At 39.2% G+C, this 20,982-nt stretch overlaps 1 protein-coding gene across 1 annotated transcript in view; it reads right to left on the reverse strand.

Annotated features, from left to right (window-relative positions):
- LOC139757345 (ionotropic receptor 21a-like) overlaps positions 1 to 20,982 on the reverse strand; it is a 94,836-nt gene that overhangs the window by 16,592 nt on the left and 57,262 nt on the right. Inside the window, exon 8 of the mRNA XM_071677768.1 lies at positions 19,315 to 19,499. Coding sequence (XP_071533869.1) covers positions 19,315 to 19,499 — 185 coding nt within the window. The remainder of the gene's footprint in view (positions 1 to 19,314; positions 19,500 to 20,982) is intronic.

A 20,982-nucleotide genomic window follows, 5' to 3' on the forward strand; every position in this document is an offset into this window, starting at 1 on the left:
TTGTACAAAGGCAAAGGGGATAAGAGTGAGTGCTCAAATTACAGAGGTATAAGTTTGTTGAGTATTCCTGGTAAATTATATGGGAGGGTATTGATTGAGAGGGTGAAGGCATGTACAGAGCATCAGATTGGGGAAGAGCAGTGTGGTTTCAGAAGTGGTAGAGGATGTGTGGATCAGGTGTTTGCTTTGAAGAATGTATGTGAGAAATACTTAGAAAAGCAAATGGATTTGTATGTAGCATTTATGGATCTGGAGAAGGCATATGATAGAGTTGATAGAGATGCTCTGTGGAAGGTATTAAGAATATATGGTGTGGGAGGAAAGTTGTTAGAAGCAGTGAAAAGTTTTTATCGAGGATGTAAGGCATGTGTACGTGTAGGAAGAGAGGAAAGTGATTGGTTCTCAGTGAATGTAGGTTTGCGGCAGGGGTGTGTGATGTCTCCATGGTTGTTTAATTTGTTTATGGATGGGGTTGTTAGGGAGGTAAATGCAAGAGTTTTGGAAAGAGGGGCAAGTATGAAGTCTGTTGGGGATGAGAGAGCTTGGGAAGTGAGTCAGTTGTTGTTCGCTGATGATACAGCGCTGGTGGCTGATTCATGTGAGAAACTGCAGAAGCTGGTGACTGAGTTTGGTAAAGTGTGTGGAAGAAGAAAGTTAAGAGTAAATGTGAATAAGAGCAAGGTTATTAGGTACAGTAGGGTTGAGGGTCAAGTCAATTGGGAGGTGAGTTTGAATGGAGAAAAACTGGAGGAAGTGAAGTGTTTTAGATATCTGGGAGTGGATCTGGCAGCGGATGGAACCATGGAAGCGGAAGTGGATCATAGGGTGGGGGAGGGGGCGAAAATTCTGGGAGCCTTGAAGAATGTGTGGAAGTCGAGAACATTATCTCGGAAAGCAAAAATGGGTATGTTTGAAGGAATAGTGGTTCCAACAATGTTGTATGGTTGCGAGGCGTGGGCTATGGATAGAGTTGTGCGCAGGAGGATGGATGTGCTGGAAATGAGATGTTTGAGGACAATGTGTGGTGTGAGGTGGTTTGATCGAGTAAGTAACGTAAGGGTAAGAGAGATGTGTGGAAATAAAAAGAGCGTGGTTGAGAGAGCAGAAGAGGGTGTTTTGAAATGGTTTGGGCACATGGAGAGAATGAGTGAGGAAAGATTGACCAAGAGGATATATGTGTCGGAGGTGGAGGGAACGAGGAGAAGAGGGAGACCAAATTGGAGGTGGAAAGATGGAGTGAAAAAGATTTTGTGTGATCGGGGCCTGAACATGCAGGAGGGTGAAAGGAGGGCAAGGAATAGAGTGAATTGGAGCGATGTGGTATACCGGGGTTGACGTGCTGTCAGTGGATTGAATCAAGGCATGTGAAGCGTCTGGGGTAAACCATGGAAAGCTGTGTAGGTATGTATATTTGCGTGTGTGGACGTATGTATATACATGTGTATGGGGGGGGGTTGGGCCATTTCTTTCGTCTGTTTCCTTGCGCTACCTCGCAAACGCGGGAGACAGCGACAAAGTATAAAAAAAAAAAAAAATATATATATATATATATATATATATATATATATATATATATATATATATATATATATATATATATATATATATATATATATATATATATATATATATATATATATATTTTTTTTTTTTTTTTTTTTTTATACTTTGTCGCTGTCTCCCGCGTTTGCGAGGTAGCGCAAGGAAACAGACGAAAGAAATGGCCCAACCCCCCCCCCCATACACATGTACATACACACGTCCACACACGCAAATATACATACCTACACAGCTTTCCATGGTTTACCCCAGACGCTTCACATGCCTTGATTCAATCCACTGACAGCACGTCAACCCCTGTATACCACATCGCTCCAATTCACTCTATTCCTTGCCCTCCTTTCACCCTCCTGCATGTTCAGGCCCCGATCACACAAAATCTTTTTCACTCCATCTTTCCACCTCCAATTTGGTCTCCCTCTTCTCCTCGTTCCCTCCACCTCCGACACATATATCCTCTTGGTCAATCTTTCCTCACTCATTCTCTCCATGTGCCCAAACCATTTCAAAACACCCTCTTCTGCTCTCTCAACCACGCTCTTTTTATTTCCACACATCTCTCTTACCCTTACGTTACTTACTCGATCAAACCACCTCACACCACACATTGTCCTCAAACATCTCATTTCCAGCACATCCATCCTCCTGCGCACAACTCTATCCATAGCCCACGCCTCGCAACCATACAACATTGTTGGAACCACTATTCCTTCAAACATACCCATTTTTGCTTTCCGAGATAATGTTCTCGACTTCCACACATTTTTCAAGGCTCCCAAAATTTTCGCCCCCTCCCCCACCCTATGATCCACTTCCGCTTCCATGGTTCCATCCGCTGACAGATCCACTCCCAGATATCTAAAACACTTCACTTCCTCCAGTTTTTCTCCATTCAAACTCACCTCCCAATTGACTTGACCCTCAACCCTACTGTACCTAATAACCTTGCTCTTATTCACATTTACTCTTAACTTTCTTCTTCCACACACTTTACCAAACTCAGTCACCAGCTTCTGCAGTTTCTCACATGAATCAGCCACCAGCGCTGTATCATCAGCGAACAACAACTGACTCACTTCCCAAGCTCTCTCATCCCCAACAGACTTCATACTTGCCCCTCTTTCCAGGACTCTTGCATTTACCTCCCTAACAACCCCATCCATAAACAAATTAAACAACCATGGAGACATCACACACCCCTGCCGCAAACCTACATTCACTGAGAACCAATCACTTTCCTCTCTTCCTACACGTACACATGCCTTACATCCTCGATAAAAACTTTTCACTGCTTCTAACAACTTGCCTCCCACACCATATATTCTTAATACCTTCCACAGAGCATCTCTATCAACTCTATCATATGCCTTCTCCAGATCCATAAATGCTACATACAAATCCATTTGCTTTTCTAAGTATTTCTCACATACATTCTTCAAAGCAAACACCTGATCCACACATCCTCTACCACTTCTGAAACCGCACTGCTCTTCCCCAATCTGATGCTCTGTACATGCCTTCACCCTCTCAATCAATACCCTCCCATATAATTTACCAGGAATACTCAACAAACTTATACCTCTGTAATTTGAGCACTCACTCTTATCCCCTTTGCCTTTGTACAATGGCACTATGCACGCATTCCGCCAATCCTCAGGCACCTCACCATGAGTCATACATACATTAAATAACCTTACCAACCAGTCAACAATACAGTCACCCCCTTTTTTAATAAATTCCACTGCAATACCATCCAAACCTGCTGCCTTGCCGGCTTTCATCTTCCGCAAAGCTTTTACTACCTCTTCTCTGTTTACCAAATCATTTTCCCTAACCCTCTCACTTTGCACACCACCTCGACCAAAACACCCTATATCTGCCACTCTGTCATCAGACACATTCAACAAACCTTCAAAATACTCATTCCATCTCCTTCTCACATCACCACTACTTGTTATCACCTCCCCATTTACGCCCTTCACTGAAGTTCCCATTTGCTCCCTTGTCTTACGCACCCTATTTACCTCCTTCCAGAACATCTTTTTATTCTCCCTAAAATTTACTGATAGTCTCTCACCCCAACTCTCATTTGCCCTTTTTTTCACCTCTTGCACCTTTCTCTTGACCTCCTGTCTCTTTCTTTTATACTTCTCCCACTCAATTGCATTTTTTCCCTGCAAAAATCGTCCAAATGCCTCTCTCTTCTCTTTCACTAATACTCTTACTTCTTCATCCCACCACTCACTACCCTTTCTAAACAGCCCACCTCCCACTCTTCTCATGCCACAAGCATCTTTTGCGCAATCCATCACTGATTCCCTAAATACATCCCATTCCTCCCCCACTCCCCTTACTTCCATTGTTCTCACCTTTTTCCATTCTGTACACAGTCTCTCCTGGTACTTCCCCACACAGGTCTCCTTCCCAAGCTCACTTACTCTCACCACCTTCTTCACCCCAACATTCACTCCTCTTTTCTGAAAACCCATACTAATCTTCACCTTAGCCTCCACAAGATAATGATCAGACATCCCTCCAGTTGCACCTCTCAGCACATTAACATCCAAAAGTCTCTCTTTCGCACGCCTGTCAAATTTAAAAATAAATTCTCGATTAATAGGGGTAAAAACTGAAATTAAAGGAAGAGGTGGGTGATTATTGGTGCATATGCACCGGGGCATGAGAAGAAAGATCATGAGAGGCAAGTTTTTTTGGGAGCAGTGAATGAGTGTGTTAGTGGTTTTGATGCACAGACCGGGTTATAGTGATGGGTGATTTGAATGCAAAGGTGAGTAATGTGGCAGTTGAGGGAATAATTGGTATACATGGGTGTTCAGTGTGTAAATGGAAATGGTGAGAGCTTGTAGATTTATGTGCTGAAAAAGGACTGATGATTGGGAAATTACCTGGTTTAAAAAGCGGATTATACATAGTTATACGTAATGTAAGTAGGTAGAGATGCGGAGAGCGTTATTGGATTACGTGTTATTGAAGGCAGCGTGCGAATAGAGAGACTTTTGGATGTTAATGTGCTGAGAGGTGCAACTGGAGGGATGTCTGATCATTATCTTGTGGAGGCTAAGTGTGAAGATTTGTATGGGTTTTTCAGAAAAGAAGAGTGAGTTTGGGTGTGAAGAGAGTGGTGAGGTAAGTGAGCTTGGGAAGGGAGACCTGTGTGAGGAAGTAACAGGAGAGACTGAGTACAGAATGGAAAAAGGATGAGAACACAATGGAAGTAAGGGGAGGGGGAGGAATGGGATGTATTTAGGGAATCAGTGATGGATTGCGCAAAAGATGCTGTGGCATGAGAAGAGTGGGAGGTGGGTGATTAGAATGGGTTTAGTGAGTGTGGGATGAAAAAAAGTAAGAGTATTAGTGAAGAAGAAGGAGAGAGGCATTTGGACGATTTTTGCAGGAAAAATGCAATTGAGTGGAGATGTATAAAAGAAAGAGACAGGAGGTCAAGAGAAAGGTGCAGAGGTGAAAAAAAGGGCAAATGAGAGTTGGGGTGAGAGAGTATCATTAAATTTCGGAGAATAAAAGATGTTCTGGAGGAGGTAAGATAAAGTGGTTAAGACAAGGGAGCAAATGGGAACTTCAGTGAAGGGCTAATGGGGAGGTGATAACAAGTAGTGGTGATGTGAGAGAGATGGATGTGAGTATTTTGAAGGTTTGTTGAATGTGTTGATGATAGAGTGGCAGATATAGGGTGTTTGGTCGGGTGGATGTGCAATGTGAGAGGTTAGGGAAAAATGATTTGGTAAACCAGAGAAGAGGTAGTAGTAAAGCTTTGCGGAAGATGAAAGCCGGCAAGGCAGCAGTGTTTGGATGGTATTGCAGTGGAATTTATTAAAAAAGGGGTGACTGTATTGTTGACTGGTGGTTAGGTTATTTAATGTATGTATGACTCATGGTGAGGGGTGCCTGAGGATTGGCGGAATGCGTGCATAGTGCCATTGTCAAAGGCAAAGGAGATAAGAGTGAGTGCTCAAATTAAGAGGTATAAGTTTGTGAGTATTCTGGTAAATTATATGGGGAGGGTATTATATGATGAGGGGTGAAGGCATGTACAGAGGCATCAGATTGGGAGAGCTAGTGTGGTTTCAGATAGTGGTAGAGGATGTGTGGATCAGGTGTTTGCTTTGAAGAATGTATGTGAGAAATACTTAGAAAAGCAAATGGATTTGTATGTAGCATTTATGGATCTGGAGAGGCATATGATAGAGTTGATAGAGATGCTCTGTGGAAGGTATTAAGAATATATGGTGTGGGAGGCAAGTTGTTAGAAGCAGTGAAAGTTTTTATCGAGGATGTAAGGCATGTGTACGTGTAGGAAGAGAGGAAAGTGATTGGTTCTCATTTGAATGTAGGTTTGCGGCAGGGGTGTGTGATGTCTCCATGGTTGTTTAATTTGTTTATGGATGGGGTTGTTAGGGAGGTAAATGCAAGAGTTTTGGAAAGAGGGCAATTTATGAAGTCTGTTGGGGATGAGAGAGCTTGGGAAGTGAGTCAGTTGTTGTTCGCTGATGATACAGCGCTGGTGGCTGATTCATGTGAGAAACTGCAGAAGCTGGTGACTGAGTTTGGTAAAGTGTGTGGAAGAAGAAAGTTAAGAGTAAATGTGAATAAGAGCAAGGTTATTAGGTACAGTAGGGTTGAGGGTCAAGTCAATTGGGAGGTGAGTTTGAATGGAGAAAAACTGGAGGAAGTGAAGTGTTTTAGATATCTGGGAGTGGATCTGGCAGCGGATGGAACCATGAAGCGGAAGTGGATCATAGGGTGGGGGAGGGGGCGAAAATTCTGGGAGCCTTGAAGAATGTGTGGAAGTCGAGAACATTATCTCGGAAAGCAAAAATGGGTATGTTTGAAGGAATAGTGGTTCCAACAATGTTGTATGGTTGCGAGGCGTGTGCTATGGATAGAGTTGTGCGCAGGAGGATGGATGTGCTGGAAATGAGATGTTTGAGGACAATGTGTGGTGTGAGGTGGTTTGATCGAGTGAGTAACGTAAGGGTAAGAGAGATGTGTGGAAATAAAAGAGCGTGGTTGAGAGAGCAGAAGAGGGTGTTTTGAAATGGTTTGGGACATGGAGAGAATGAGTGAGGAAAGATTGACCAAGAGGATATATGTGTCGGAGGTGGAGGGAACGAGGAGAAGAGGGAGACCAAATTGGAGGTGGAAAGATGGAGTGAAAAAGATTTTGTGTGATCGGGGCCTGAACATGCAGGAGGGTGAAAGGAGGGCAAGGAATAGAGTGAATTGGAGCGATGTGGTATACTAGGGGTTGACGTGCTGTCAGTGGATTTAATCAAGGCATGTGAGCGTCTGGGTAAACCATGGAAAGCTGTGTTGGTATGTATTGTTGCGTGTGTGGACGTATGTATATACAGTGTATGGGGGGGGTTGGGCCCTTTCTTTTTTGTTTCTCTTGCTGCTACTCGCAACGCGGGAGACGGACAAAGTATAATAATAAGTATAAATAAAAATTATCATATAAATTTATTTATATATTATATATATATATAATATATATATATGATATATATAATATAATATTATTATTTTAGATATTGATATATATAATATGTATTAATATTATATCTATATATTATTTATATATTTTTATATATATTATAATATGATAGGTAAATAGGATATATATTATTATTCAAAAATTTTTTATTATATATTATTCTAATATCATATATATATATATATTATATAATATAATATATATATATATATATATTATATATTATATATATATATATATATATATATTATTATATTTAATATATATATATATTATATATATATATATATATATATTATTTTTTTTTTTTTTTTTTTTATTAACTTGTCGCTGTCTCCCGCGTTTGCGAGGTAGCGCAAGGAAACAGACGAAAGAAATGCCAACCCCCCCCATACACATGTAATACACACGTCCACACACACAAATATACATACCTACACAGCTTTCATGGTTTACCCGGACGCTTCACATGCCCTTGATTCATCCACTGACAGCACGTCAACCCCTGTATACCACATCGCTCCAATTCACTCTATTCCTTGCCCTCCTTTCACCCTCCTGCATGTTCAGGCCCCGATCACACAAAATCTTTTTCACTCCATCTTTCCACCTCCAATTTGGTCTCCCTCTTCTCCTCGTTCCCTCCACCTCCGACACATATATCCTCTTGGTCAATCTTTCCTCACTCATTCTCTCCATGTGCCCAAACCATTTCAAAACACCCTCTTCTGCTCTCTCAACCACGCTCTTTTTATTTCCACACATCTCTCTTACCCTTACGTTACTTACTCGATCAAACCACCTCACACCACACATTGTCCTCAAACATCTCATTTCCAGCACATCCATCCTCCTGCGCACAACTCTATCCATAGCCCACGCCTCGCAACCATACAACATTGTTGGAACCACTATTCCTTCAAACATACCCATTTTTGCTTTCCGAGATAATGTTCTCGACTTCCACACATTTTTCAAGGCTCCCAAAATTTTCGCCCCCTCCCCCACCCTATGATCCACTTCCGCTTCCATGGTTCCATCCGCTGACAGATCCACTCCCAGATATCTAAAACACTTCACTTCCTCCAGTTTTTCTCCATTCAAACTCACCTCCCAATTGACTTGACCCTCAACCCTACTGTACCTAATAACCTTGCTCTTATTCACATTTACTCTTAACTTTCTTCTTCCACACACTTTACCAAACTCCGTCACCAGCTTCTGCAGTTTCTCAAATGAATCCGCCACCAGCGCTGTATCATCAGCGAACAACAACTGACTCACTTCCCAAGCTCTCTCATCCCCAACAGACTTCATACTTGCCCCTCTTTCCAAGACTCTTGCATTCACCTCCCTAACAACCCCATCCATAAACAAATTAAACAACCATGGAGACATCACACACCCCTGCCGCAAACCTACATTCACTGAGAACCAATCACTTTCCTCTCTTCCTACACGTACACATGCCTTACATCCTCGATAAAAACTTTTCACTGCTTCTAACAACTTGCCTCCCACACCATATATTCTTAATACTTCCACAGAGCATCTCTATCAACTCTATCATATGCCTTCTCCAGATCATAAATGTCTACATACAAATCATTTGCTTTTCTAAGTATTTCTCACATACATTCTCAAAGCAAACACTGATCACACATCCTCTACCACTTCTGAAACCACCACTGCTCTTCCCCAATCTGATGCTCTGTACATGCTTCACCCTCTCAATCAATACCCCCCCATAAAATTTACCAGGAATACTCAACAAACTTATACTCTGTAATTTGAGCACTCACTCTTACCCCCTTTGCCTTTGTACAATGGCACTATGCACGCATTCCGCAATCCTTTGGCACCTCACCATGATTTCATACATACATTAAATAACCTTACCAACCAGTCAACATACAGTCACCCCCTTTTTTAATAAATTCCACAGCAATACCATCCAAACCTGCTGCCTTGCCGGCTTTCATCTTCCGCAAAGCTTTTACTACCTCTTCTCTGTTTACAAATCATTTTCCCTAACCCTCTCACTTTGCACACCACCTCGACCCAAACACCCTATATCTGCCACTCTGTCATCAGACACATTCAACAAACCTTCAAAATACTCATTCCATCTCCTTCTCACATCACCACTACTTGTTATCACCTCCCCATTTGCGCCCTTCACTGAAGTTCCCATTTGCTCCCTTGTCTTACGCACCCTATTTACCTCCTTCCAGAACATCTTTTTATTCTCCCTAAAATTTACTGATAGTCTCTCACCCCAACTCTCATTTGCCCTTTTTTTCACCTCTTGCACCTTTCTCTTGACCTCCTGTCTCTTTCTTTTATACTTCTCCCACTCAATTGCATTTTTTCCCTGCAAAAATCGTCCAAATGCATCTCTCTTCTCTTTCACTAATACTCTTACTTCTTCATCCCACCACTCACTACCCTTTCTAAACAGCCCACCTCCCACTCTTCTCATGCCACAAGCATCTTTTGCGCAATCCATCACTGATTCCCTAAATACATCCCATTCCTCCCCCACTCCCCTTACTTCCATTGTTCTCACCTTTTTCCATTCTGTACTCAGTCTCTCCTGATACTTCTTCACACAGGTCTCCTTCCCAAGCTCACTTACTCTCACCACCTTCTTCACCCCAACATTCACTCTTCTTTTCTGAAAACCCATACTAATCTTCACCTTAGCCTCCACAAGATAATGATCAGACATCCCTCCAGTTGCACCTCTCAGCACATTGACATCCAAAAGTCTCTCTTTCGCACGCCTGTCAATTAACACGTAATCCAATAATGCTCTCTGGCCATCTCTCCTACTTACATAAGTATACTTATGTATATCTCGCTTTTTAAACCAGGTATTCCCAATCATCAGTCCTTTTTCAGAACATAAATCTACAAGCTCTTCACCATTTCCATCTACAACACTGAACACCCCATGCATACCAATTATTCCCTCAACTGCCACATTACTCACCTTTGCATTCAAATCACCCATCACTATAACCCGGTCTCGTGCATCAAAACCGGTAACACACTCATTTAGCTGCTCCCAAAACACTTGCCTCTCATGATCTTTCTTTCATGCCCAGGTGCATATGCACCAATAATCACCCACCTCTCTCCATCAACTTTCAATTTTACCCATATTAATCGAGAATTTACTTTCTTACATTCTATCACATACTCCCACAACTCCTGTTTCAGGAGTATTGCTACTCCTTCCCTTGCTCTTGTCCTCTCACTAACCCCTGACTTCACTCCCCAGACATTTCCAAACCACTCTTCCCCTTTACCTTGAGCTTCGTTTCACTCAGAGCCAAAACATCCAGGTTCCTTTCCTCAAACATACTACCTATCTCTCCTTTTTTCACATCTTGGTTACATATATATTTATATATATATATATATATATATATATATATATATATATATATATTTATATATTATATAATAATTAATATATTATATATATAATATATATATAATATATATATATATATAATATATATAATATATATTATATATATTATAATATATATATATATATATTATAATATATATATATATATATAGTATATTATAATTAATATATATATATTTTATATATATATATATATATATATATATAATATTATAATTATATATATATATATTATATATATATATATATAATTTGGACGATTTTTGCAGGGAAAAAATGCAATTGAGTGGGAAGTATAAAAGAAGAGACAGGAGGTCAAGAGAAGGTGCAAGAGGTGAAAAAACGGGCAAATGAGAGTTGGGGTGAGAGACTATCAGTAAATTTTAGGGAGAATAAAAAGATGTTCTGGAAGGAGGTAAATAGGGTGCGTAAGACAAGGGAGCAAATGGGAACTTCAGTGAAGGGCGTAAATGGGGAGGTGATAACAAGTAGCGGTGATGTGAGAAGGAGATGGAATGAGTATTTTGAAGGTTTGTTGAATGTGTTGATGACAGAGTGGCAGATTTTAGGGTGTTTTGGTCGAGGTGGTGTGCAAAGTGAGAGGGTTAGGGAAAATGATTTGGTAAACAGAGAAGAGGTAGTAAAAGCTTTGCGGAAGATGAAAGCCGGCAAGGCAGCAGGTTTGGATGGTATTGCAGTGGAATTTATTAAGAAGGGGGTGACTGTATTGTTGACTGGTTGGTAAGGTTATTTAATGTATGTATGACTCATGGTGAGGTGCTGAGGATTGGCGGAATGCGTGCATAGTGCCATTGTACAAAGGCAAAGGGGATAAGAGTGAGTGCTCAAATTACAGAGGTATAAGTTTGTTGAGTATTCCTGGTAAACTTTATGGGAGGGTATTGATTGAGAGGGTGAAGGCATGTACAGAGCATCAGATTGGGGAAGAGCAGTGCGGTTTCAGAAGTGGTAGAGGATGTGTGGATCAGGTGTTTGCTTTGAAGAATGTATGTGAGAAATACTTAGAAAAGCAAATGGATTTGTATGTAGCATTTATGGATCTGGAGAAGGCATATGATAGAGTTGATAGAGATGCTCTGTGGAAGGTATTAAGAATATATGGTGTGGGAGGCAAGTTGTTAGAAGCAGTTGAAAAGTTTTTATCGAGGATGTAAGGCATGTGTACGTGTAGGAAGAGAGGAAAGTGATTGGTTCTCAGTGAATGTAGGTTTGGGCGGCAGGGGTGTGTGATGTCTCCATGGTTGTTTAATTTGTTTATGGATGGGGTTGTAAGGGAGGTAAATGCAAGAGTCTGGAAGAGGGGCAAGTATGAAGTCTGTTGGGGATGGGAGAGCTTGGGAAGTGAGTCAATTGTTGTTCGCTGATGATACAGCGCTGGTGGCTGATTCATGTGAGAAACTGCAGAAGCTGGTGACTGAGTTTGGTAAAGTGTGTGGAAGAAGAAAGTTGAGAGTAATGTGAATAAGAGCAAGGTTATTAGTACAGTAGGGTGAGGGTCAAGTCAATTGGGAGGTGAGTTTGAATGGAGAAAAACTGGAGGAAGTGAAGTGTTTTAGATATCTGGGAGTGGATCTGTCAGCGGATGGAACCATGGAAGCGGAAGTGGATCATAGGGTGGGGGAGGGGGCGAAAATTTTGGGAGCCTTGAAAAATGTGTGGAAGTCGAGAACATTATCTCGGAAAGCAAAAATGGGTATGTTTGAGGGAATAGTGGTTCCAACAATGCTGTATGGTTGCGAGGCGTGGGCTATGGATAGAGATGTGCGCAGGAGGATGGATGTGCTGGAAATGAGATGTTTGAGGACAATGTGTGGTGTGAGGTGGTTTGATCGAGTAAGTAACGTAAGGGTAAGAGAGATGTGTGGAAATAAAAAGAGCGTGGTTGAGAGAGCAGAAGAGGGTGTTTTGAAATGGTTTGGGCACATGGAGAGAATGAGTGAGGAGAGATTGACCAAGAGGATATATGTGTCGGAGGTGGAGGGAACGAGGAGAAGAGGGAGACCAAATTGGAGGTGGAAAGATGGAGTGAAAAAGATTTTGTGTGATCGGGGCCTGAACATGCAGGAGGGTGAAAGGAGGGCAAGAATAGAGTGAATTGGAGTCATGTGGTATACAGGGGTTGACGTGCTGTCAGTGGATTGAAGCAAGGCATGTGAAGCGTCTGGGGTAAACCATGGAAAGCTGTGTAGGTATGTATATTTGCGTGTGTGGACGTGTGTATGTACATGTGTATGGGGGGGGGGGGGTTGGGCCATTTCTTTCGTTGTTTCCTTGCGCTACTTTGCAACGCGGGAGACAGCGACAAAGTATAAAAAAAAAAAAAAAAATATATTTATATTATATATATATATATATTATATATAATATATATATATATATAATATATATTATATTATATATATATATATTATATATATATATATATATATATTATATATATTATATATATTTATATATATATTATATATATATATTTTTATATATATATTATATATTATATATATATATAAATATATATAATTATATATATATTTATATATTTTATATATATATATATATATATTATATATATATATATATATATATATATATATATATATATATATATATATATATATATATATATATATATATATATATATATATATATATATATATATATATATATATATATATATATATATATATATATATATATATATATATATATATAATATATATATATATATATTATATATATATATATATATATATATATATATATATATATATATATATATATATATATATATATATATATTATATATATATATATATATATATATATATATATATATATATATATATATATATATATATATATATATATATATATATATATATATATATATATATATATATATATATATATATATATATATATATATATATATATATATATATATATATATATATATGTAAGTGGATCATAGTGTAGGGGAGGGGGCGAAAATCCTCGGGGCCTTGAAGAATGTGTGGAAGTCTAGAACATTATCTCGGAAAGCAAAAATGGGTATGTTTGAAGGAATAGTGGTTCCAACAATGTTGTATGGTTGCGAGGCGTGGGCTATGGATAGAGTTGTGCGCAGGAGGATGGATGTGCTGGAAATGAGATGTTTGAGGACAATGTGTGGTGTGAGGTGGTTTGATCGAGTGAGTAACGTAAGGGTAAGAGAGATGTGTGGAAATAAAAAGAGCGTGGTTGAGAGAGCAGAAGAGGGTGTTTTGAAGTGGTTTGGGCACATGGAGAGGATGAGTGAGGAAAGATTGACTAAGGGGATATATGTGTCGGAGGTGGAGGGAACAAGGAGAAGAGGGAGACCAAATTGGAGGTGGAAAGATGGAGTGAAAAAGATTTTGTGTGATCGGGGCCTGAACATGCAGGTGGGTGAAAGGAGGGCAAGGAATAGAGTGAATTGGAGCGATGTGGTATACCGGGGTTGACATGCTGTCAGTGGATTGAATCAAGGCATGTGAAGCGTCTGGGGTAAACCATGGAAAGCTGTGTAGGTATGTATATTTGCGTGTGTGGACGTATGTATATATATTTATTTATATATATATATATATATATATATATATATATATATATATATATATATATATATATATATATATATATATATATATATATATACATATATATATATATATATATATATATATATATATATATATATATATATATATATATATATATATATATATATATACATATATATATATATATATATATATATATATATATATATATATATATATATATATATATATATATATATATATATATATATATATATATATATATATATATGCTCTGTGGAAGGTATTAAGAATATATAGTGTGGGAGGAAAGTTGTTAGAAGCAGTTAAAAGTTTTTATCGAGGATGTAAGGCATGTGTACGTGTAGGAAGAGAGGAAAGTGATTGGTTCTCAGTGAATGTAGGTTTGCCGTAGGGGTGTGTGATGTCTCCATGGTTGTTTAATTTGTTTATGGATGGGGTTGTTAGGGAGGTAAATGCAAGAGTTTTGGAAAGAGGGGCAAGTATGAAGTCTGTTGGGGATGAGAGAGCTTGGGAAGTGAGTCAGTTGTTGTTCGCTGATGATACAGCGCTGGTGGCTGATTCATGTGAGAAACTGCAGAAGCTGGTGACTGAGTTTGGTAAAGTGTGTGAAAGAAGAAAGTTAAGAGTAAATGTGAATAAGAGCAAGGTTATTAGGTACAGTAGGGTTGAGGGTCAAGTCAATTGGGAGGTGAGTTTGAATGGAGAAAAACTGGAGGAAGTGAAGTGTTTTAGATATCTGGGAGTGGATCTGGCAGCGGATGGAACCATGGAAGCGGAAGTGGATAATAGGGTGGGGGAGGGGGCGAAAATTCTGGGGGCCTTGAAGAATGTGTGGAAGTCGAGAACATTATCTCGGAAAGCAAAAATGGGTATGTTTGAAGGAATAGTGGTTCCAACAATGTTGTATGGTTGCGAGGCGTTGGCTATGGATAGAGTTGTGCGCAGGAGGATGGATATGTGGCGAGGTAGCGATGGGAATGAATAAAGGCAGACAGATAAATTGTGTACATGGGTATATATGTATATGTCTGTGTGGATATATATATGTATACATTGAGATGTATAGGTATGTATATTTGCGGGTGTCGACGTGTATGTATATACATGTGTATGTGGGGAGGTTGGACCATTCTTTCGTCTGTTTCCTTGCGCAACCTCGCTAACGCAGGAAACAGCAACAAAGCAAAATAAATAAATAGATAAATGAATATATATATATATATATATATATATATATATATATATATATATATATATATATATATATATATATATATATATATATATATATATATATATATATATATATATAAATATATATATATATATATATATATATATATATATATATATATATATATATATATATATATATATATATATATATATATATATATATATATATATATATGTTATCCCTGGCGATAGGGAGAAAGAATACTTCCTACGGATTCCTCACGTGTCGTTGGAGGCGTCTAAAGGGGACGGGTGCGTGGGGCTAGAAATCCTCCCCACCTTATATTTTGATATTCTAAATGTGGAAGCAAAAGGAGTCACGCGGGGAATGATTATCCTCCTTGAAGGCTCAGATTGTGGTGTCTAATTGTGTGTGAATATAACGAAGATGAGAAATAAAGAGAGATAGGTAGTTTGTTTGAGGAAAGGAACCTGGATGTTTTGTCTATGAGTGAAACGAAGCTCATGCGTAAAGGGGAAGAGTGTTTTGTGAATGTCTTGGGAGTTAAGTTAGGGGTTAGTGAGAGAAAAAGAGTAAGGTAATTAGTAGCATTACTCCTGAAACAGGAGTGGTGGGAGTATTTGATAGAGTGTAAGAAAGTAAACTCTAGATTGATATAGGTAATACTCAAAGTGTAAAGGTGAGTAATGTGGCATTTGAGGGAAAAATTGGTGTACATGTGGTGGTCGGTGATGTAGATGGAAATGGTGAGGAGTTTGAATATCTATGTGGTGAAAAAAACTGGATATTGGTAATACTTGTTTTTAATAGAGGTATATAATTAAGTATGAGCTTGTAAGTAGGAGAGATGGCCAGAGAGCGTTATTGGATTACCTGTTAATTGATAGGTACTTGAAAGAGAGACTTTTGGATGTTAATGTAATGAGAGGTGCAACTGGAGGGATGTCTGATCATTATCTTGTGGAGGCGAAGGTGAAAATTTGTAGAGGTTTTCAGAAAAGAAGAGAGAATGTTGGCGTGAAGAGAGTGGTGAGATTAAGTGAGCTTGGGAAGGAGACTTGTGTCAGGAACTACCAGGAGAGACTTAATACAGAATGGAAAAAGGTGAGAACAAAGGACGTAAGGGGAGGGGGGGAGAATTGGGATGTATTTAAGGAAGCAGTGATGGCTTGCGCAAAAGATGCTTGTGGCATAAGAGGCGTGGGAGGTGGGCAGATTATTATGTGTAGTGAGTGGCGGGATGAAGAAGTAAGATTATCAGTGAAAGCGAAGAGAGAGGCATTTGGACGATTTTTGCAGGGAAATAATGCAAAGGACTGGGAGATGTATAAAAGAAAGATGCAAGAGGTCAAGAGAAAGATGCAAGAGGCGATAAAGAGGGATATGAGAGTTGGGGTGAGAGTATCATTAAATTTCAGGGAGAATAAAAAGATGTTTTGGAAAGAGGTAAATAAAGTGCGTAAGATAAGGGAACAAATGGGAACATCAGTGAAGGGGGCTAATGAGGAGGTGATAACAAGTAGAGGTGATGTGACTAGATGGAGTGAGGTTTTTGAAGGTTTTGCATGTGTTTGATAATAGAGTGGGAAACATAGGGTGTTTTGGTTGAGGTGTTGTGCAAAGAGAGAGGGTTAGGGAGAATGATTTGCTCAACAGAGAAGAGGTAGTAAACGCTTTGCCGAAGATGAAAGCCGGCAAGGTAACGGGTTTGGATGATACTGCAGTGGAATCCATTAAAATGGGGTGACTGTACTGTTGACTGGTTGGTATGGTTATTTAATGTATGTATGACTCATGGTGAGGTACCTGAGGACTGACGGAATGCTTGCATAGTGCCATTACACAAAGGCAAAGAGGATAAGAGTGAGTGCTCAAATTACAGAGGTATAAGTTTGTTAAGCATGGCTAGGGAATTATATGGGAAGGTATTGATTGAGAGGGTGAAGATACGTACAGAGCATCAGACTGGGGAAGAGCAGTGTGGTTTCAGAAGGGGTAGAGAATGTGTGGATCAGGTGTTTGAGAAAATGTATATGAGAAATACTTAGAAAAGGAAATGGATCTGTATGTAGCATTTATGGATCTGGAGGAGGCATATGATAGAGTTGATAGAGATGCTTTGTGTAAGGTATTAAGAATATATGGTGTGGGAGGTAAGTTGTTAGAAGCAGTGAAAAGCTTTTACCGAGGATGTAAAGCATGCGTACGTGTAGGAAGATAGGAATGTGATTGCTTCTCAGTGAATGTTGGTTTGAAGCAGTGTTGCGTTATATCTCTATGGTTGTTTGATTTCTTTATGGATGGGGTTGTTAGGGAGGTGAACGCAAGTGTTTTGGAAAGAGGGGCAAGCATGCACTCTGTAGTGGATGAGAGATCATGGGAAGTGAGCCAGTTGTTGTTCGCTGATGATATATCGCTGGTGGCTGATTCATGCGAGAAACTGCAGAAGCTGGTGACTGTGTTTATTAATGTGTGTGAAAGAAGAAAGCTGAGAGTAAATTTGAATAAGAGCAAGGTATCAGGTACAGTTGGGTTGAGGGACAAGTCATTTGGGAGGTAAGTTTGAATGGAGAAAAACTGGAGTAGTGAAATATTTTAGATATCTGGGAGTAGATTTGGCCGCGGGTGCAACCATGGAAGCGGAAGTAGATCATAGGGTGGGAGAGGGGGTGAAAGTTCTGGGAGCGTTGAAAATGTGTGGAAGTCGAAAACATGGCTTGAACAAGCAGGAGGGTGAAAAGTGTGCAAGGAATAGAATGAATTGGAACGATTTGGTATACCGGGGTCGACGTTCTGTCAATGGATTAAACCAGGGCATATGAAGCGTTTGGGCTAAACAATGGAACGTTCTGTGGGGCCTGGATGTGAAGAGAGAGCTGTGGTTTCAATGCATTATACATGACAGCTGGAGACTGAGTGTGAACGAATGTGTGCTTTGTCTGGGAGCGTTGAAAAATGTGTGGAAAAGCAAAGATGTGTAAATTTGAAGAAATAGTGATTCCAACAATGTTTTATGGTTCCGAGGCGTGGGCTATACATAGAGTTGTGCGGGGGAGGGTGGATGTGCTGGGAATGTTATGTTTGAGGACAATATTTGGTGTGAGGTGGTTTGATCGAGTAATTAATGAAAGGGTAAGAGAGATGTGTGGCAATGAAAAGAGTGTGGTTGAGAGAGCAGAAGAGGGTGTTTTGAAATGGTTTGGTCACATGGAGAGAATGAGTGAGGAAAGATTGACAAAGAGGATATATTTGTCAGAGGTGGAGGGAACGAGGAGAAGTGGGAGACTAAATTGGAGGTGGAAAGCTGAAGTGAAAAAGATTTTAAGTGATCTGGGCCTGTACATGCAGGAGGGTGAAAGGCGTGCAAGGAATAGAATGAATTGGAACGATGTGGTATACCGGGGTCGACGTGCTGTCAGTGGATTTAACCAATGCATGTGAAGCGTCTGGGGTATACCATGGGACGCTTTGTGGGGCCAGGATGTGGAAAAGGAGCTGTGGTTTCGGAGCATTATAGATGACAGCTAGAGACTGAGTGTGAACGAATGTGGTCTTTGTTGTCTTTTCCTAGCGCTACCTCGCACACATGCGGGGGGAGGGGGTTGTTATTTCATGTGTGTCGGGGTGGCGATGGGAATGAATAAAAGCAGACAGTATGAATTATGTACATGTCTATATATGTATATGTCGGTGTGTGTATATATATGTATACGTTGAGATGTATAGGTATGTATATTTGTGTGTGTGGACGTGTATGTATATACATACGTATTTGGGTGGGTTGGGCTATTGTTTCGTTTGTTTCCTTGCACTACCTCGCTATTGCGGTAGACAGCGACAAAGTATAATAAAAAAAAATGAAATATGTGTACAATCTATTGAGTTCACGTTCCTGAATAACGATTTGGATGGGGATCAGCGGAGACTGCTATTTCTAATTCATTATATGCTCACCCGTCCCGTGAGTTTAGCTGGAAGGTATGGGGTCCAGTTTTCCATGAGCACTCCCCAGCTGTAGAGGAGAGTGGAGCTCAGTTGGGCACCACCACTACCTAACATCCAGGTCCTGGTTATTTGTATCAACCACAGCGCGATGGCCCACAGCAGGATAGTTACAGTCAATACCAACCATAGTATGCCTGAAACATACAAAGGAAAATTTATAAGGATACGTAATAATGTTTGAAGGAGTTGTTGAAGAGGAGATTGATAACCTCGATCTAGACGAAAAAAATTTCTTCATCCACACTGACGTCTAATTACACAATGTATATCGTAAATTGTGGTAATTCAGTTTTGAATTAGCAACTGATGCAAGTTGACATGTGATGTACTTTAGAACAGCCCCTCACGAGTAATGTCGAGAGGCTAAGGTGGTCACGGAGTCAAGGGAAGAAGTTATGATAATCCCAGAGATGAATCATCATATTCTTACCATTATATCTATGATCATCATGCATATATGTATATGGTTCAAAGAGTTCAGTCTCTTAAATGAATTGATTAATTTGTAGATACTAAGAAAGAGGAGAGCACTGAATTGTAATGAGGTTTGCGTTGATTTAAGTAAGCAAATTGCATAATGATATTAGATTGATTATGTTATTGAACATCTTAGATCCAAAACAACTTTCTTATAATTCAAAAATCACTTTTGCAAGAATTTGGACAATTTCTTCTTAACACTGATGTAAGGACGCCACACCTGATGCTTCCCTCACACATTAACCAATGAGGGAAGTGAGTAAAGTGCGATATGACTCAGCTCTGTCACTTGTACAGGGTTTCTGCATCATCATTCCAAAGTATCAATGATGGTATGATTTTACTTTTAGATGATTCTGTTGTGAAAATATAAACTTGAGGAAGAGATTTTCGATAATCAATTTTCCTGTTTTATATTGTGAGATATAAACTCATATTGTGAGATAAGCTCACATCAAGAAGAGATGCTTGTAGATATAAGAAATGAAAATTTTTCAAGTTTGCTCTGGAAACAATCGCTTTAAAATCTCGTAGTTTTTTTCTCTAATACACTAGTAGTTTTTCAACCTTGTCGCTTGATTCCTTGAAATATGTATTGACAATTAGAAAAATAAAACTCGATATAACAAGAAGCAGTCGTTTCAAAAGTGAAGCCGTTTAGCTCAGGATTAATGTAATAGTTCAACACAAGAGAATTAAAGGAGAAGAAAACAGCAACAGGCTATTGGTTTTTTTTTTCTAGGCAGTTTGTGACAGTACACGGAATCAGAGGCATAACTGTTACTGTAACAAAAGAAGAGAAACAAACAGATAACTTAAGAGGATATGAATCTAAACTCTGTATGTAATTGACCACACGGAATGTCACTTGTGGAACTGATGTGTTTGACAAATATATTTCCAAATTTATCTATGGTTTTCTTTTTAATTGTCGTATCTGATAGATTATTCCTTTTGTTCCATTTGTTGGAGAAAGAAAACTTCGCCTCATTCGAAGTAAAACGTTTTCTCTGAGTTTGCATCCATAAGTATCAGCGAAATTAGATAAATCTAGCCTTAAGTAGCTGTTTACATCGCGATCAAAGTTTTGAACACTTATATCAAAACAGCACATATCCTCCTGCTTTTTCGAAGTAA

This window comes from Panulirus ornatus, chromosome 25, assembly GCF_036320965.1.
Source record: "Panulirus ornatus isolate Po-2019 chromosome 25, ASM3632096v1, whole genome shotgun sequence".
Lineage (NCBI taxonomy): Eukaryota > Metazoa > Arthropoda > Malacostraca > Decapoda > Palinuridae > Panulirus > Panulirus ornatus.